The 19037-nt window shown below is 32.2% G+C and overlaps 2 protein-coding genes across 2 annotated transcripts; one reads left to right on the forward strand and one right to left on the reverse strand.

Moving 5' to 3' along the window:
- Positions 1–454: 454 nt before the first annotated feature.
- LOC149485688 (CD63 antigen-like) lies at positions 455–12149 on the reverse strand. The gene is made up of 6 exons (XM_089698955.1): positions 12010–12149; positions 11674–11773; positions 10176–10367; positions 3543–3713; positions 2174–2398; positions 455–1303 (listed from the first exon to the last, which is right to left on the reverse strand). Exons 2-6 carry the CDS (start codon positions 11737–11739, stop codon positions 1238–1240), a joined length of 720 nt encoding a protein of 239 aa, XP_089555081.1. The 5' UTR covers positions 11740–11773; positions 12010–12149; the 3' UTR covers positions 455–1237.
- A 1644-nt stretch (positions 12150–13793) lies between these two features.
- On the forward strand, positions 13794–18828 carry LOC149485689 (CD63 antigen-like). The gene is made up of 5 exons (XM_089698709.1): positions 13794–13939; positions 16910–17098; positions 17670–17840; positions 18290–18499; positions 18652–18828. Exons 1-5 carry the CDS (start codon positions 13844–13846, stop codon positions 18721–18723), a joined length of 738 nt encoding a protein of 245 aa, XP_089554835.1. The 5' UTR covers positions 13794–13843; the 3' UTR covers positions 18724–18828.
- The last annotated feature ends 209 nt before the right edge of the window (positions 18829–19037 follow it).

Below are 19037 nucleotides of genomic sequence, written 5' to 3' on the forward strand. Positions count from 1 at the left end.
TATGAGATTAGATAGGTAATAATGTTTTCCATTTTAACATTAAAATCGATGTATTGAGCAATGAGTTGTATTCGAATGTAATGTCTGCGTTTCTACGAAATAGTATTAATCAAGTACCAACATTATCGATAAGCATTTCTTGGTTATATTAAGTATGTACCTTAGATACAAGTATTTCTATCATTTATTTAGTTACCTTTACTATTAGTTATTTTTGTTAAAACAAAGACAAGGTAACGCAGGTCAAATTTAATAATGTATTTGTTATTCTTGTTTAAACCTGTAGTTTCAACTGTTTACTCTTTGTTTCTGTTGTTTTAACTCCAAAATATTTTAATTTTACAAAAAAAAAATTTAAAATTAATTCAGTAATTAATTTATCCATACTTTAAGAACACGAGATTTCCAATGGGCAATGGGTTCATAAATTATTATTAAAATAAAACCACAATAATATAATGTATGAAGTTTATTATAAATATAGGTACAAGAAAAGATTTAAACACCAATACATTGTTTCATATGATGCAAGTTAATCTCAACTGGTACATCTACCGCACTTTGCATCTACACAAAACAATTTCTAAAAAGTGCACCACATCTATAAAAGGCTGCCATTTTGTCTTTTTTAAACTGTCAGTACTTCAAGTGTTAATTTTAATGAATTTTTACAGTCATATGTATTGTAGTAATGAAAAATTATGGAGAAAATAGCAACCTTATCTACATCAAATACGAAATATAATATTAAATATATATCTAAGTTCGACAAAGATTATATAACATCCATTAATTATATATTTACACCGTGGAATGTCTGAGAATCGGACATACATATATGAAAAATGTGTTTTGAAGTTTTGTACTATAAGTCCACGGCGTAAATTTAAAAATAGGGGGACAGATAGAAAGATTTGGCAATCGTCATCATTTCTATTCGAAAATCAGTCTTAACACTGAGCACACTAAGCTGAAAATAGATCCAATCAGTGCATTGTGCATTTCACGCCAAAACGTCACACGGCTGTTGCCCTGCTCCTTGTACATTAATAAATCATAAAAAAGAATATTCGAGTTTGAGATCTTTTACGGAAAAAAGATTCACTTGAATTATATTACAAAAAATATATAAAAAATTAAACAAAATAACAATTATCTCTATGCAGAATGGGACTTTTCCTTATCACAATAAATATAGACGCAGGTATAATTGTGATCAAACGTAATGCTAAGTAGTTTAGACAGTCTCGTACTGGCTGCGGATCGAGCGAGCGAGGCTGCAGGCGAATATGACACCCAGCAACTGGAATAGAAAAATTAACAATTAGTTTATTATAAAAATCACATTGTAATTGTATAAATGTAAAATACAGTGAGCATGGAGACTGCTGCAGTTTCTACTTCTTTCAATTATTTTGACTCTCGAGGATTAGTAAAGGAGACTAATCTAGTGCCGCTTATATATGAGTACTCATTGTATTGCACCTTCTTAGTGCTAAATAATAAATTACATACGCAGTCAAAGCACCTACCACTATATCGTCTAACAGTGCCGAAATCCTTGAAATCTCGAAATTTCTATTATCCTGAAAAGATTTTCTCCAACTTACTTGTACAAAAGTGATGCCCAGCCAACCCCTCCCAGTACTAAAGCCACATTCTTCAAGTGCATCAGTATGTTATCCAAGCATCCCGCGTTATGGAAGTCAGGAGACGCTAGTGTACAATCGACAGACTTACCGTAAGATACCTTTTTCTCTAAGGTTGCTCAATATGAAAAAACGCGGGCAAAACACTCAGGACCAGCAAAATATCATGCAGCAGATGCAAAATCCTTAAAATCTCGAATTTTCTGTTCTGCTGAAAACTTTTCCCCTCAACTTACCTGTATGAAGGCGATACCCATGCCAACACTTCCCAGTACCAAAGCGACTTCCTTCAAGTGCATCAGTATGTTATCCAAGCATCCCGCGGTATGGAAGTCAGGAGACGCAGGTGTACACTCCCATCTACTTACCATAAGATACCCTTTCTTTAAGGTTGCCCAACTTACACAAAACGCGGGCAAAACACCCAGGACCCGCAAAATATCGTGCAGCAGATGCGAAATCCTGGAATTCCGGAAATTTCTGTTCCTCTGAAAACTTTTTTCCCTTCCAAACCGTCAACTTACCTGTACAAAGGCGATACCCATGCCAACACTTCCCAGTACCAAAGCGACTTCCTTCAAGTGTATCAGTATGTTATCCAAGCATCCCGCGTTATGGAAGTCAGGAGACGCTGGTGTGCATTCCGCTGGCTTGTTGTCTGCGATCTCTCGAGCCGCGCAGCAGCTGGTCGGGATCGGCAGGCTGTTGTTCGCCCAGTCCCCAGGACCGTAGATACCGCAGCATTGGAGCTGTAAAGTATTTATTTATATGAGGATTTTGTACGTGCTACGAGTAAAAAGTGTTATTTGTAGTGTGCAGTGTTCTCATATAAGCGTTTTAGATAAGGATATTTGCTAAATGAACAGTGGATTCATAATATATTCATAGTATAAAACAAAGTCTAATAAAGTAGCTTTCTCTGTCCCTTATGTATACTTAAATATTTAAAACTTCGCAATGGAATTAGATGCGATTTTGAATAGATAGAGTGATTCAAGAGGAAGGTTTTAGTACCTATATAATTTATTAGGTTTTGAACAAAGCGGACCAAAAGCTATTATTCAAATAAATAATGGTATTATCAGTGTAGGTATATTTACACAAATAATTTCGACCAGATTGGCTGTATTTCAATGAGATTATTATGAAAAGAGAACAATAATATTAAGCTCTAATAATGAGATTATATATTAATATATCATCATTAGACTGTCTTTGTTTGTGAGCCACTTAATCACCCCCCATTAAAATGTTTATAAGTTTATTTTTATCTAGAAAGCAAACATTGCTTGCGAATCATTTTTGTGATAAAATAAATTTATTTATTTATTGCTAAAATAACCACACTGATCATAATTTTTACGTATTTCTGTAACTTCAAAACGGAGAACACGATGCGATAATGAGACTATGACAAAAAAAAATAGTAATATATCTTAAAAACCTTACTCTTTAAACAGGAAACAAGCAAGGTCCACATATCATGGTATATTATGTTAACAATTCACGTCTGTTATCGCACTGACAATCACAATGTCGTGAAATTGCATACAAATGCAGTGTTATAGAGCATTTATTTTATTTGGTTATATGAATTTTCTAAACTTAGCAGTGGAGTCTTAACGAAATTTAATGTCTATCGAGCAATTATATCATACAAATATGTATATCTATTTTTGGAAGCTAAGTACGAATTTTATATAAATATGTTTAACCAAGGCTTAACCCTTTTCGAATCTAGATTAATAACTTTTCCCTATGATGTTGAGTATTTTACAGTTATTCCTTAGTTTCTACTATGTTTAAGATAAACGCTCCCATGACCCGTCTAACCATCAAATTACATACTAATATTTTTTTACATTCTAAAAAGCAACTAAAAAGTAAACATACGTCAGTTTGAATGATGTCATAGTTCTTCTGTATATCGGTATCTGTAGAATAGTGCTTCAAAGACTCGTTGAGAGACCGCACGATGGAAGTTTCTAGATCCTGATGCTTCACGTAACCAGCGATGCCAACCGCCAGTTCGGCTATGAAGATCATTAGCAGGAACACAGAGAACTGAAAACAGTATATTACTGATAAAAATCTATACTCATAATATTATACTTATAATCTATACTAATATTATAAAGCTGAAGAGTTTGTTTGTTTGAACGCGCTAATCTCGGGAACTACTGGGCCGATTTGAAAAATTCTTTCGGTGTTAGATAGCCCATTTATCGAGGAAGGTTATAGGCTATATATCATCACGCTACGACCAACAGGAGTGGAGCCACGGGGGTGAAACCGCGCGGAGCAGCTAGTGCTATTATATGTACAGGAGAAAGTTTTGTATTATTGTATGTGAGTAAACCAAAAACTACTGGACCTTCAGTTATTTCTCTGAGTATGAGAGAGACATCTCTATATGTCTGAGTGTTAAAGTTAATAGACTTAATGCAATTTGAGAAAGTGGCCCTTTTTTTTTTTTATTTAAAAAAAAAAAAAAAAAAAACTTGTTATTAGTACAGTTGGACTTTAATTTAATAATGAGTGAAGAGGATTTTTCGCTACGCTTGAAATACCAGAGGATAATGTTTGAAAATAGAAATACGTAGCGGGGATTTACACAACCACTTTTGTTGATTCATTCATATGACTTGTGGAATGAGTGATTCATTTAAGAACACTTGTAGGAAATATTTTAAATAAAATCTAAGGGATTTACCTCCTGAAATATACATTTATAATAATATATTATATTAAAACATTGAGTTGAAAATGTACATAAATAATGTTGAAAAAAAAAATGAAATGAATTCGAGCAAGATTTGATCTGAAGTAAGTTCCAAAAATGAATAGAAAAATATTCACTGATTAGAATTCAAGCAATATAATTTTATTGCCGTGGGTTTATTGAACTTTCTAGGGCTTATCTAGGTTTATAGATTACCTACTTCATGACAGTAAACAAAAAGTAAAACTTATGAAAATATTGACATAGCGTCTGCTTCGAGCGGCCTATAAAAACTTTCGTAATTTTATTTATCAGCAGTACAAAACCAATAAACTGCATTCTACGAGTTTTGAACACGCTTATATTAGCTTCACATGTATGTTTGTGAGTTTATAAGTAAATGACTACTTTAGACTCGATTTCGAGTAATTTTAAACAGAGATATATATAATTCAAACTTTGTACACTTATCAAGGATCGGTAACGCTACAATAATTTCATGAGTTCAAACCTGTTTTTAACTATATTATTATTTAATCGCATGTACGAATAAATTAACTTAAAAAGTATAAACTGAGTACAATCGAGATAGGTCTATTAAGAACGAATTAACAAGGAAGTATTCGTTTAGTGAGACGCAGGAGCCGTGTCAAAGTTCATTGTAGCTGAGTCAATTGTTAAGAAATTAGGATGACATTTAAACTAGATTTTGAAGATTTTATGCAATGAGTTTTTGCCCTTCTGTGTAAAAAATTGTATACTAATACCTCTTAAAGTTTAGAGAAACTTTAGAGAGATCATTGTATTAGGTACGTATCTAATAAAATAATGTGATTAATTAATCATACTCAATTTCAGACGAGTGCACTAATAAATTAGTTGTTAGTTTAATATAGGGTATAAAATTAAAGAAAAATTAGAATAGAAAAATGATACTTATGTAATAAATAATAATAGTAATTTATTTCTTCTATTCTGACACTGGCTATGTAAAAGACATGACGAAGAGACTTAATTATTTTATCAATTATGATAGTTCTTTTGGAAAATCCTGAAATAAAACACATTAAAAGCAACTCATTACGAATGGATTTCTCAGATGTAAATTAAGCTATGTCTTTCTTAAGTATTAGTTAATTGACATTAATCAGTAATCACTGCACCACGAATTACTATATTTTTACCTTTTTAAGTGACTCATCATAATAAACTTATGATAATTTTGTGGACTGCGTTCGTACCTTAAGACCTATATAAATATTGTATCTGTAATTTTTCAACAAAATATGGGAGTCATCTTATCCATACTAATATTATAAATGCGAAAGTAACTCTGTCTGTCTGTCTGTTACTCAATCACGCCTTAACTACTGAACCAATTTGTATGAAATTTGGTATACCTAGAGATATTTTGATACTCGAGAAAGAACATAGGATAGGTTTTATCCCGGAAATCCTACGGGAACGGGTTTTTCTTTGAAAACGCGGGCGAAGCCGCGGGCGGAAAGCTAGTTTTGTATAATTTTGGTATCTACTCACTCTACTACTCCACTCATTGTTTTAGCGTTAACATCATGAAGAAACGTCAATTATAAAAATATAATGTCGCCAAAACCTTCCATGAACGACCTTGTTACAATCGAGGACAAGGCACTTATCCATTGCAATTGTATTTCTTGTCATGGACCGTCGCTACGTTATATAATGTAGGTATTATGTACATTTTTGCGAAGATGACGAAAGCTGTAGCGATATCACATAATCTATACTTAATATTATAAGGCTGTAGAGTGTGTTTGTTTGAACGCAATAATCTTAGGAACCACGGGGCTGTATTGAAAATTTATTTCAGTGTTACATAGCTCATTTATAGAGAAAGGCTAAAGGCCATAAGACCAATAGAAGCGAAGTAAAGCGGACTATCTAACAGTGAAATAATTTTACAAATCGGACCCGTGGTTCCTGAGATTAGCACGTTCAAGGAAACAAACAAATTCTTCTGCTTTATAATATTTTAGTAAGTACTCAGCCAACAACTAGCCTTACGTCCTGCATAAGTTTAAATTGATAATTCGTAGAAAATTACCCACATCCCCGCTGACAAGTATTTTTCACACCCCGGTAAAGTGGTCAAGTGTCCCGTTTACCGATCTATCGACCGCAGACTTGGACAATCCAATTATACGCCCACAAGAAACCTGTCATGCTTAATTTTATTGAAAAAACCATTTGCGGAAGTTAAAAGTAATAATGTGATAAGGTTTGGGATTTTTTATAAAAACACCGGTGAGTAAGTTATTCGTGATACCTATCAGGTTTTGGACAAATATTCAGATAATAAGCTTGAAATGCTTGTAAATTATTCATAAGTGTGCTTAACAAAATCGAATTATTATGAAATATTAGTTAATTTTGTTTTAGTAATATTGTAAAACTGATTTTGGAAAATCTAGATCAGTCTAGCTTGTAACGTAAAATTTTAAAATAATAATCATCATTACATCAATCAGTAATGTCTTTAAACTGTTCTGTTTATAAATAACAAGCAAAACAAGAAAACGTAATTATTCACAATTGATTAAATAACAATAGCGTGCTGTACATTTCTGCACGTCAATTATAATTTTTCAGCTTGTTCCTAATCACGTTATGGTCCGGGAGCCAGCAGCAGATTTTATGACCAAGTTCCTCTCAAGCGGTAATTAGTAAAATGCATCAAAGTATAGTATTATGAAGCCTCGTGAACGTCAGCTGGAGCTCGGTTGGGGGGAAGAGCGGTTGTAGCCTCCCGTATCAGCTGACGGTTTTTCCACCAAGATACAGCCAGCTGACATATATATTTATCCACAGTTACATATAAGCTATCATCAGGTAAATTTTTGTTTGAGAGGAAATAACGGAAAATAAATTTTTCTTTAAATTTAACTTTCATGTTCGAGACACCAGCTGACGTATAATACACCATGTTGTAACCAGCTGACTATTTTTTTTCGTTGAGATATTGGGTTAGCTACAATTTGACAAATTTTTAGCTGAGAGGAAATGAATGAATGAATGTATTTTTTTTCCTATGTGCGTGGGAGGCTACAACCGCTCACCCCCCCAACCGAGCGCCAGCTGACGTTCACGAGGCTTTATAATACTATACTCTCATGCGTCTGACGAATTATCTCTTGAGAGGAAATAGTTAACCAAATTTGCACCTGGCTCCCTAACCATTAGGAACAATGGTAAACGCGTCATCTGTCCTACGTAGCTGTTTTATCTTTTGTTGTTGACGGTACTTTCCCGTGAATAATAAGGATAACATTAGTACCATGTTAATGTTCAAAAATAATGAGGATGTTTTTTTAAGTAAGGGCTGATGGTTAAAGACTATGGCTTGTTATTGCGATCATAATATGAATTTGCCAGTCAGTTCAATTCACGGCGTAAACTGACTGGAAATAAGAGGTCATAATACGGCCCCAGCACTGCCCTAAACATTTGCCGAGACCCGCCTCTAATATGTAAGTCTCTTATTTTAACGAAATCATGTTTATTGGACTAAAATATTTATTATGTTAGGTACCTATACAATATGTATTTTGATACAATATAAACAACAATATGGATTTGATATATTGTTGGCTAAATGCTCTTGAATAATATATACGAGTGACATACTTTTAATGCAGTGCAACACGAGCGAAATCGTAATAGGTATGTTACGTATGAATATTGAATACCTACGTTGAACCTAATATGTATAGTATTTAGATTTTTATCAAAATCAATCCACTATTAACTAAAAATTAAACACATCATTTCTTAGTACTGTTTAACTTTATATAAAAATAATAACGTATAACTTTCATAATATTACGTGAATGAATGAAAGTCTTAATTATTATGCTTTACTTTTTACTTGTTTGTTCATATTTAAACGATTATGCATGAGCATGTATTTATAAAGCGTCATTGGTATGTCATATTGTTATTATTTTCGCAAACGAAGATAATATTGATGTGTTATAAATAATCATTAATCATAACATTATTTCATCAAGAGAAATATATACTTTCGTATCTAATTACCAGTCTCGTAACAGATTCACCTCTTAACTTATATTAGTCAGTAGCTGTGCCCCGCGGTTTCACCCGCGTGGCTCCTGTCTTAGCGTGATGATATTATATAGCCTTGCTCGATAAATGGGCTATCTAACACCGAAAGAATTTTTCAAATCGGACTAGTAATTCCTGAGATTAGCGCGTTCAAACAAACAAACAAACTCTTCAGCTTTATAAGTATAGATTATACCTAAAAGTTGTTTTTAAAACATGAAAATATATAAAACTATTGTAGGTGTATGTTAAGGTAATGATGAAGATCGCTGAAAATTATCAAATAACAACGAATCTAGTTCAAGATAAATAATGGCGGACAAATTTAATTGGTAATTAGGTCTCATCTCTTACTCATTTGATGTACTTATTCTGTATGATATACTAATTTATCTACTTCAATAAAGGAATTCTTGAACATATAGTTACAGGTAGCAAATCTAAGATACAGAATTCTTGTGGCGCGTTGTTTGAAGTTAAAGTCCTCCGAAACGGCTAGACCAATTCTGTTGAAATTTTGTGTGTACATGTAACATCTATTTTTCATGACCCAAAGTTATAACTTATAAGAGTAAGGCACAACAATGTTTTCAGGAACAGTTAGTAAAATATAGAAGTAAGTACTTATACATTATATACCAATTTTTAAAAGTAGGACAAATAGACAATATTACTAAGGATCTGTTGAATTATGTTTTTTTGCAATCTAATATCATTTCATATTACAATACTTACATAGACTAGAAACTATCATAGTGCATATTATGATATGCTTTGGAATATTAAGCTCTTTTATCTTTATGGGTTAATCCCTTATTTATTTTATCTAGACATATATTATAAAAATATTATTCACTGTTTAGTGTTTATTATTCTACAGGTGGTTGTAGATTCATACATTTTTGGGTGTATATCATTTTTAAAAGTCCAAATTAAAGAGAAGACAGATCTTCTCACTATAACTATATTATACATATTTTTGACATTAATTCTGCTGCATTAATGAAAATAAAATTTAAAACTATTACCTATCTATAAAAAAATGAATCGCAAAATGTGTTGGTAAGCGCATAAGAACGACTGAACTGATTTCATTAATTCTTTTATAATAATATTCCTTAAAGTACGAGGATGGTTCTTATGGATAAAACTTAAACATGTACCATGGACGATACCGGGGTGGATCGCTAGTATATATAAAAAATAATTTGGAAAATCCAAAAGTGCACGCCTCATAATTTTTTTTTAATAAATATTTATTAATTATTATTTTTGTTTATTTAATAACAATTAAACCACATCGAATCAGACCCTGAAAAATGAAAGGGTTCTATTCCTGAGCATACTCAAGCGTAAGAGAAAAAAAAAGACTCGATTAGTAAAGTATTTCGGTCGCTATCGTGTTAACAAGAAAAAGGATCCGCACATACAGACACACGGACGTCCAAGACAGAACTTTTTTAAACTGTTTTTTAACTAGTTTAAATAACAAAAATGACATCAAAAATATCATGAACGTTAAAAATAGTGTTTTTTCTTAATATGTGTGTGTATGTATTATCTTACAAGTGCAATGTATGATACATAAAGACATTTTAAGTTTGAAAAATCAGATGTTTTGCGCGAAGTGACAGTAGTACCCACCTCAACGCTTCGCTTATGAGGCGTGCAAAACTATAACAATATAATAAAAAACTCACTGTAACAATCATGCAATGGTTCTCCTTAACAGCACCACAGCAGCCAAAGAATGCAACAATGAAGACAATCAAGCCCACGATGATCAGAATAACCGGAGCTGATGTGTAGAAGCTCTCGTCAGTCAAGTTCACATAGGGATAAGCGTTGATCTCTGACTTTGCTCCTACGATGAGGATTATCAGGCCCGTGATCTAAAAAAAATATATTATAAGGAGTTTCATAAAAGTATTCAAAATTGTGTGTAAGATGAGTATGCTGAAAGATTGTTAAATAATGAAATATTATGTAATTTAGCATGCAATTTCTTGTCTATTTTACATTTTACAAGAACACATGTATGATACTTTGGTTGGGATACAAAATCCCTCTTTCAAATTTTTAATTTCAACTAAAATGATAAAAAATATTCACAAAATGTTAAATTCTCACTATTTTGGAGTTATCCTGTTTACACCAGGAAAATTATAGTCTAAAAATCTGATTGCCTTCTAATTAATATATCAATTATTTCTGTGATTTATATGAAATATTGATAATGAGCTGTATCACACATTTATTATTATTGGTCTGCTTATAAAATAGAGCCCGTAAGTATTTATTTTTCATAACATGTTGAAATTTTTCATACTGTGGACTTTGGTTCCTCACTTGGCTCTTTAAGTTTAAGAAATGAGACTGTTTGTTGATCAATTTTTAATCTTGCTTTAATTAAATTCAAATTATTATTTGATACATTTTAATAGATTGGCTCTACTAGTTTTTAAAGGACAAGTCAACAAACTCACATTTTTAAACAACTATAAAAGAGAAGGGTTATATTTTAAGTTGATCAATGATCAGCTTTCCTCCATAAAATGCTGTCATTATCTGGTTATTTTTTAGAATACTTTTCGCATACCAGCTACCTATTCTTTAGCTTTATGAAAATATTCATATTATCAGTATGCAGTAATACAAATTGAGTAACCATGTGACCAATAAGAATTTAGTTACTAAAAAAAACTTGCAGTCTTAAAACTGGTTTTCATTTTAAAAAGTTGCCTTGGCCTTCTAGGTATTTGGAGTAAGTGGTAGTTTACATGCAATAAGAATAATTAAAAAACTAAAATAACTTGTTGTGACCGAAAATATCATATGGCTTCCTAAAAATTAATGGTCACTAAAAAATTGTTAGTGCCTGTACAACTAACTGTGTTGTTTATTTATCGAGTTTCAATACCTACGCGAATAAAGAAAACATATTTATCAATAAATAAGTGCAGTTAATATTATCATGTGACTCAGCGGACACAAGAATCATTAATTGCAATAATGTCAGCAAATCACTCATTAAAACCGTCGATTGTGCAAATTTAAGCGAAAATTTATAATTTCTCCGAACAAAAACGAGTTTAGTTTTGTAATACTATAATTATGCAGTTGTTTAAGAATTAAGTAGGGTAATCATATCCCTCTCTATCTACCTTCAAGGAAAAATTGCGTTCTAGAATTACTTACCGCGAATAGCAGATTGAAAGAAAAAAGTAGGTATTTAACACACGACATCCCTGCTCCGATAGCCATTTTGACACTTCTAAATTCTAATTTTAAAATCAATCTGGAACAAAAGAGATAATTTTAATTTTTATATCCACACCACATCACAAATTAACAAAGACATGAAAACATCGATTTGCGTTGTTGACACAGGTCACAGGTAGGCGGCAGGCGCGCAGATAGACATGATGCAGAAAACAAGCGTTGAATAGTGAATACGATCAATAATAAAAAATTATTTATTTAATAGCAACATGAATAAGAAGAAGTGTATTTTAAATATTTTTGAGCACTTACCAATAGTAAAATGTGGTCGAAAAATCTGAGCGCAGCAATAACAGTCCACTTCAGATCACAAACAGCTATTAACTGTGTTTACAGCTTCTGTTTTCAAAACTCCACGATTGTTGTGCATTTTGCATGGAAGTTACCAGTTAAAAAAATAATATTTATTGCAGACTTACAATTTCATTGATCTTAGTTTTTGATAACATTTTAAATAACTTTATTAGTATTTTGTTAGGTATTATTTTACTAATATTTTTACTACTTAGTAAAATATGATGGAAAAAAGTGATAAGATACTAGTCTATTGGACAGTGATACAATTTAAGATTTGTGGTATTTATAAAAATAATAAATTTTTTTGTAAATTGTTTAAATTAATTCTGCATCTTTTTACATTTCGTGTATACTTTGAACCGCATGAAATTAAAGACGAAATTTAAATGAATTAACTTATCTAAGAAATAGATTTTGTTGTTCAATTTCAATGTGAGAGTCGAACACACTTCGGCACAATGGGCCAGTTCCCACCGGGAAGGTACCTCTCCCACACATAATCCAAATGGATAAACACAGTCAATTCCTTTAATCCTGTCGTCCATATTCTTCGCTGCAATTGATTTTTCCTGAGCATCGAATAAAAATCTTCATTTTCTTTTGCACGCCTCATAAGCGAAGCGTTGAGGTGGGTACTACTGTCACTTCGCGCAAAACATCTGATTTTTCAAAATTAAAATATCTTTATGTATCATACATTGCACTTGTAAGATAATACATACACACACATATTAAGAAAAAACACTATTTTTAACGTTCATGATATTTTTGATGTCATTTTTGTTATTTAAACTAGTTAAAAAACAGTTTAAAAAAGTTTTGTCTTGGACGTCCGTGTGTCTGTATGTGCGGATCCTTTTTCTTGTTAACACGATAGCGACCGAAATACTTTACTAATCGAGTCTTTTGCACGCCTCATAAGCGAAGCGTTGAGGTGGGTACTACTGTCACTTCGCGCAAAACATCTGATTTTTCAAACTTAAAATGTCTTTATGTATCATACATTGCACTTGTAAGATAATACATACACACACATATTAAGAAAAAACACTATTTTTAACGTTCATGATATTTTTGATGTCATTTTTGTTATTTAAACTAGTTAAAAAACAGTTTAAAAAAGTTCTGTCTTGGACGTCCGTGTGTCTGTATGTGCGGATCCTTTTTCTTGTTAACACGATAGCGACCGAAATACTTTACTAATCGAGTCTTTTTTTTTCTCTTACGCTTGAGTATGCTCAGGAATAGAACCCTTTCATTTTTCAGGGTCTGATTCGATGTGGTTTAATTGTTATTAAATAAACAAAAATAATAATTAATAAATATTTATTAAAAAAAAATTATGAGGCGTGCACTTTTGGATTTTCCAAATTATTTTTTTCTCTTACGCTTGAGTATGCTCAGGAATACCCTTTCATTTTTCAGGGTCTGATTCGATGTGGTTTAATTGTTATTAAATAAACAAAAATAATAATTAATAAATATTTATTAAAAAAAAATTATGAGGCGTGCACTTTTGGATTTTCCAAATTTTCTAAAATAGGATTTTTTAAATTAAATAAAGCTGCTGATGATCCTTTTGTGTGATAGAAAATTATTTAAAAAATATGAGATAAATGTAGTAAAAATCTTCGTACTACTTAAATATGAGTTCATTTTTGTCTTAAAAATATCGGTTAAGATTAGATGAACATGTCAAGATAAGAGAGATATTGACTTGGTTTATGATTGATAAAACATCTCAGTTTTTCAGTTACAATATCTAGTTCGTTATAATATATTGTTTGAGATGAGAATTATGAATATGAATATTGGCGGCGTAAAGGCCCCAAAAATGTTTAAATCAGTGAGAAATTCTTTGGCCGCTGTGAATATGTTATTTATGGTGAGATGTTTTTTTATTTATTTATGTGTATAAATCTTGTATAAATGGAAAATTGGAGTGTCATCTTTCTTTATATATAAAAATGAATCGCAAAATGTGTTGGTAAGCGCATAACTCGAGAACGGCTGAACCGATTTCGATAATTCTTTTTTATTATATTCCTTGAAGTACGAGGATGGTTCATATGTAGAGAAAACGTAAACATGTACCACGGGCGAAGCCGGGGCGGACCGCTAGTTGTGAATATTTTTTAAGTAAGGTTACGGTGATAAGCTTGAGAGTTGAGATACTCATTTTGTGATTCTTGGAAATGTGATGATAACATGGGCGTAGCCACGGTGGGGCAGGGTGGGGCGCTTGCCCCACCCTGGCTCCGACCCGGAAGTTACCCAACAAATTTAAAAAAACTAAATTATCAAGGTACTAACTGTTTACTTAATATTTGTAAGAAATTCACACTCAAAAGTCATCAGTCGACATAAAAAAATGCGATCAAAACAAAAAGCTGGTACGATTTATTTTATGCGTACACAAACGCAATCTTTATCTACGATTTCTCGGAAACTATCTACTTTAGGGCAAAAATTATTATGACTTTTTTGTAGATAATTAAATTTCGCATCTTTTTCACCTTGTAAACTTTTTTGTAAAACTTACCGTTTACGATTTATGGCCTATTTATTGAACCGGTTTATCGTTTTTGGCTAGTAACTCTTAAAATATTTGATTAATCAATAAAATGCATCTATTAATTTTTTAAGAGCACTTTATTTTCTACACTCTACAGCTGCATTTGTTTGATTTTTTTTTCTAATGCCCGTACTTTTCGAGTTATTGAACGTTTAATGTTGGACTACTGGGTGTTTAATGGAAAATTTTCAAGGTATGCATCGTATATAATGGTAAAAATTCAACAAACTAAAAAAAAAATATGTGCTGTAGTGCTTAAAAATTTATAGGTAAGTAGTTTATTTCGGCCGCCCACGGCATTTCTACATTAAACTCAAAAAATATGGGCAATGGGCATTCAGTTTTACGAAAAAGTTTACAAGGTAGAAAAGATGCGAAATTATTCTATATAAATTATATTATTTATTCTATACAAAAAAGGTTAGACTAATAACTTTTGCCCCAAAGTGGGTAGTTTTTGAGATATTGGCCAAAAACTTTTTAAACTTTTATATTTCATGGTAAAAAAGAAATTAATAAATCAAATTATTGTATTTACAGAAAGCTAAACTGTATAATAAAGCAGCCCCAAACACATTATGTTTAGGGTTCTGAACCACCAAAAGGAAAAAAGTGGAACCCTTATAGGATCACTTTGTTGTTCGTCTGCCTGTCAACAGCTTTTTTTATCAGGAACGCGTGGATCTATTGCTTAAAACATTATCGAATACTCAAATCTAAGGTCCCTTGAAGCAAAAAAAAAAATGAAAAATCCAACAACTAGGCAAAGCAATCCAAAAGATACAGCCGCTTTTGCTAAAAAAAATTCAAGAATCGATAGAACAAAGAACAAAACCTACAGGGTACTTCCCGTGAAACCAGAATCTGTATTAAGTAACTTCTTATAGCTCATATAAAGAAAAAAATTGCGAAAAGCATAAATTTAAAGCAACAACAAAAAAAAAACATGTTTGTATAGAACCCTCGGTGCGTGAGTTCGATTCGCACTTGGCCGGTTTTTTGGTTGTGTCTACTATTAACTACATCCATGTAGTATCTAGAAGACACAACTATTAACTTATTTCTTGATACAAGGCCGGGTGTTGTCCCTACAACACCCGGCCAGACCCTTCTGACCATTTTTTTTGTATGAAATAAAATCCGCGAGTTGAACTTGCGCACCGATGGTTGCGTATGAGCCTGTTTATATGTTGTTACAGAAATTTTAAATACCTACATACTTTTCACAATTATTTATTTATTTCATTATTCTTGTAACTGTCATATAAGATGTTGCTTCTTACCAAATTTCAAGATTCTGTGTTCACGGAAAGTACCCTGTAGGTTATGATTCCCTTGCAAAAGTCGCAATTTGCGAAAATTTACAGCATAAACGGCTGTATCGTTTGATTGCTTTGGTTTATGAGTTTGATATTTTCACAGCTTCAAGGGACGGTAGACATTAGTATATAATAATCATTTCAGCTTCATATCTCTACGCGTTCCTGAGAAAAAAGGTCTTTAAAGATAAACAGACAGATAGACGGACAACTAAGTGATCCTATAAGGATTCCGTTTTTTCCTTTTGAGGTCAAAATTTAACCGGGATAAGACCTTTTTTTTATGTTGCGATAGGGGAGCGCTTGGCCACGATCTCGCCTGATGGTAAGCTGAGATGTGGCCTAAGATGGAGCGTGCTTCCCTAGAATGTACCTGTTCACTCTCCTCTTGACACGTCTCGAGAGCAACTTGTACTTTTTCTAGTTAGATATTATTTTATATGATTGCCCCACCCTGAGCCCATGGCTAGCTACGCCCATGGATGATAATGATGACCAATCATAGATTACAAATTACATATATTTTAAATCTTAAAAAAAATACAATTTCAAATTTAAACTGACGGAAACCGATAAAAATCAATTGACGTTTAAATATAGTTCCCGGAAGTAATTAAAGATAGGTCGAGGATATCCGCACGGTTAGATTTTGAAGTGAAACTTCTTTATCGGGGTTGGAAAAAAATTTTGTGTAACATTTCTTCGTTACGCGTGACATTTTTCCGTTACGCGCCGTCTTGTAAATAAAAGTTGCATATAGTAATTTTTTTTTTGAAAAATAAGGTCATAAAGAAGTTTCACTTCTCTACTTCACTGTACTAGTGTACAGTGTACACACGTACACTAGTACACGCACACATCTTTTCTGTGTTGATTCTATTGACATTTAAATATTTTAACTTGTGAACCTACAAGACTTTCTGTATTTTTAATGCATGTACTAACTGTGTATTTTTTCCAGTTTACAGGTTTGATACTCCTCATAATTGGAATAGCGTTTTTGGTGAATCACAAAGCGTATGAAGATTTATTGACAAATCGATTTATCTCATTACCAGCATTTGTTATAGCGACGGGAATCCTTATATTTTTAATATTTGCACTTGGTTTTTATGGAGCATTCACAGAACACTTTTATGCCGTGGCTGCAGTAAGTAGAATATAGTAGAAACTAGAATTAATACAGGTAGTAGAAATAACGTGACGCATGTTAGCGTCATTTATTCATGTAGGCGCATCTATTTTAATAATTTTTATCAATGACTAGCGGTCCGCCCCGGCTTCGCCCGTGGTACATGTTTACGTTTTCTCTACATAAGAACCATCCTCGTACTTCAAGGAATATAATAAAAAAAGAATTATCGAAATCGGTTCAGCCGTTCTCGAGTTATGCGCTTACCAACACATTTTGCGATTCATTTTTATATATAAGATTATTTTGATCAAAAAATAAAATCAGTATTAAAAATTTAATATTAAAGACATAAAGATATGCTGAGGGCTAGTGTAGGTGTAATTTTTATTAAATTTAGGTACTTATATTAAAATTTAATTTTTTCTGATTCATAACAGATTCAAATTTTCAGCATTATTTAAAGATTTTTATTTTTTATAAAGTATCGATGTTAAAAAAAGGCCAAAAAAGAGTTTTTATGTTTCTGATAATAAATTAAATAAAAATACATTTATTAGTAGATAGATATGCGATATGTTTATTTCAGTACGCAGCATTCATGTTAGTGGTATTGATATTTGAAATGTCGATAACGATCGTCGCGTTTGGCCTTCGCAATGATGCCGTGGCCGAGATAAGAAACCCAATGGCCCAGAGTCTGAGTCTGTATGAGAGTAGACGAGAAGTAGCCAAGTTATGGGATGATATGCAAATGACTGTAAGTATGAGGTTTAATTAGGTGTTTATGTCGTGGCCATATCGTAGATTTGCTCATTTCATGAAATGAAATGATTGATCATTTCGTGAAATGAGCAAATCTACGATATGGCCACGACATTTATATGTTTGAATGTTTAATTTCCCGCTGCAATATCTGAAGGGATTTTGGACGATTTTAAAATAGAGCTTCAAAAGGTTGGCATCCATTTTTTTTGTCTCTAAAACTAATAATTGAAAGGGAGACAATGAGGAGGTACTTATAAGATGGAAATTTCACGGGAAACGGTTCGAATTTTCTCTTAATAACTGCTGTCTGCTATAATAATATTTTACATGTTGCGATTAGCAAAACAGCCTTAATTACAACTGAACTACAAAAACATTCTATAGACTTTACAAACGGACTACAATTTTATAAGTATGAGTAACATATTTTACAATTTACAGTACGAATGCTGCGGTGCTGCAGGCCGTCATGATTTCGCGTCAAGTCGTATCCCAGTGAGCTGCTGCCACATTGACTATGGAACTGTATCACCATTCACCTGCAACCTCAGTAACGCACACGTCACGGGCTGTGCAATAGCACTCGGCAGCTCTCTCAGTAAGAACGCGTTTACCATTGGTGTCATTGGTGCGCTTTTCACATGCATACAGGTTCGTTGAACTTTTGACGTTTCGTTTGGCGCGTAAGGATTTTTTTTTTATTTTAATGGAACGTTTTTTTTTTAATTGGCATTGGCATGAAAACGCATCTTTGTTTCTTTCTTTTGATGAGTGCAAAATTTTAATGTGTGATTTTTTTTCAGGCGCTATTAACGGCAATGTCAGGGTGGTTAGCATGGAGATCAAAATTTGAAGAAGTTCAATTGGAGTCTTAAAATATGTTTTTTCTAATAAATTATTTATTATTATTTAATAATCATTAAAAAGTATTGTAAAATTCTTTTAGTTAACTTGTGTAATTAAAACAGATAAATAATTTATTTATTTGTCCATATTTTCTATCCCGAAAATTATTAAAGGTTTACTTACACTAAATAGTAAATACCTTTGTTTCTATAGATATGTAGAAGTATATCTATCGAAATATTTCGTGTAATACATATATTAGGTATCTATATATTTTTGGTTAATAAAATATGTCTGATAAATTCTAATTATCATCATTTATATTTTATTTATTCACGCAGAA

Source organism: Colias philodice, chromosome 9 (genome assembly GCF_061535455.1).
Source record: "Colias philodice isolate Cphi_HAF_F1 chromosome 9, ilColPhil1 Martin Lab GWU primary, whole genome shotgun sequence".
In the NCBI taxonomy this organism is placed as follows: Eukaryota; Metazoa; Arthropoda; class Insecta; order Lepidoptera; family Pieridae; genus Colias; species Colias philodice.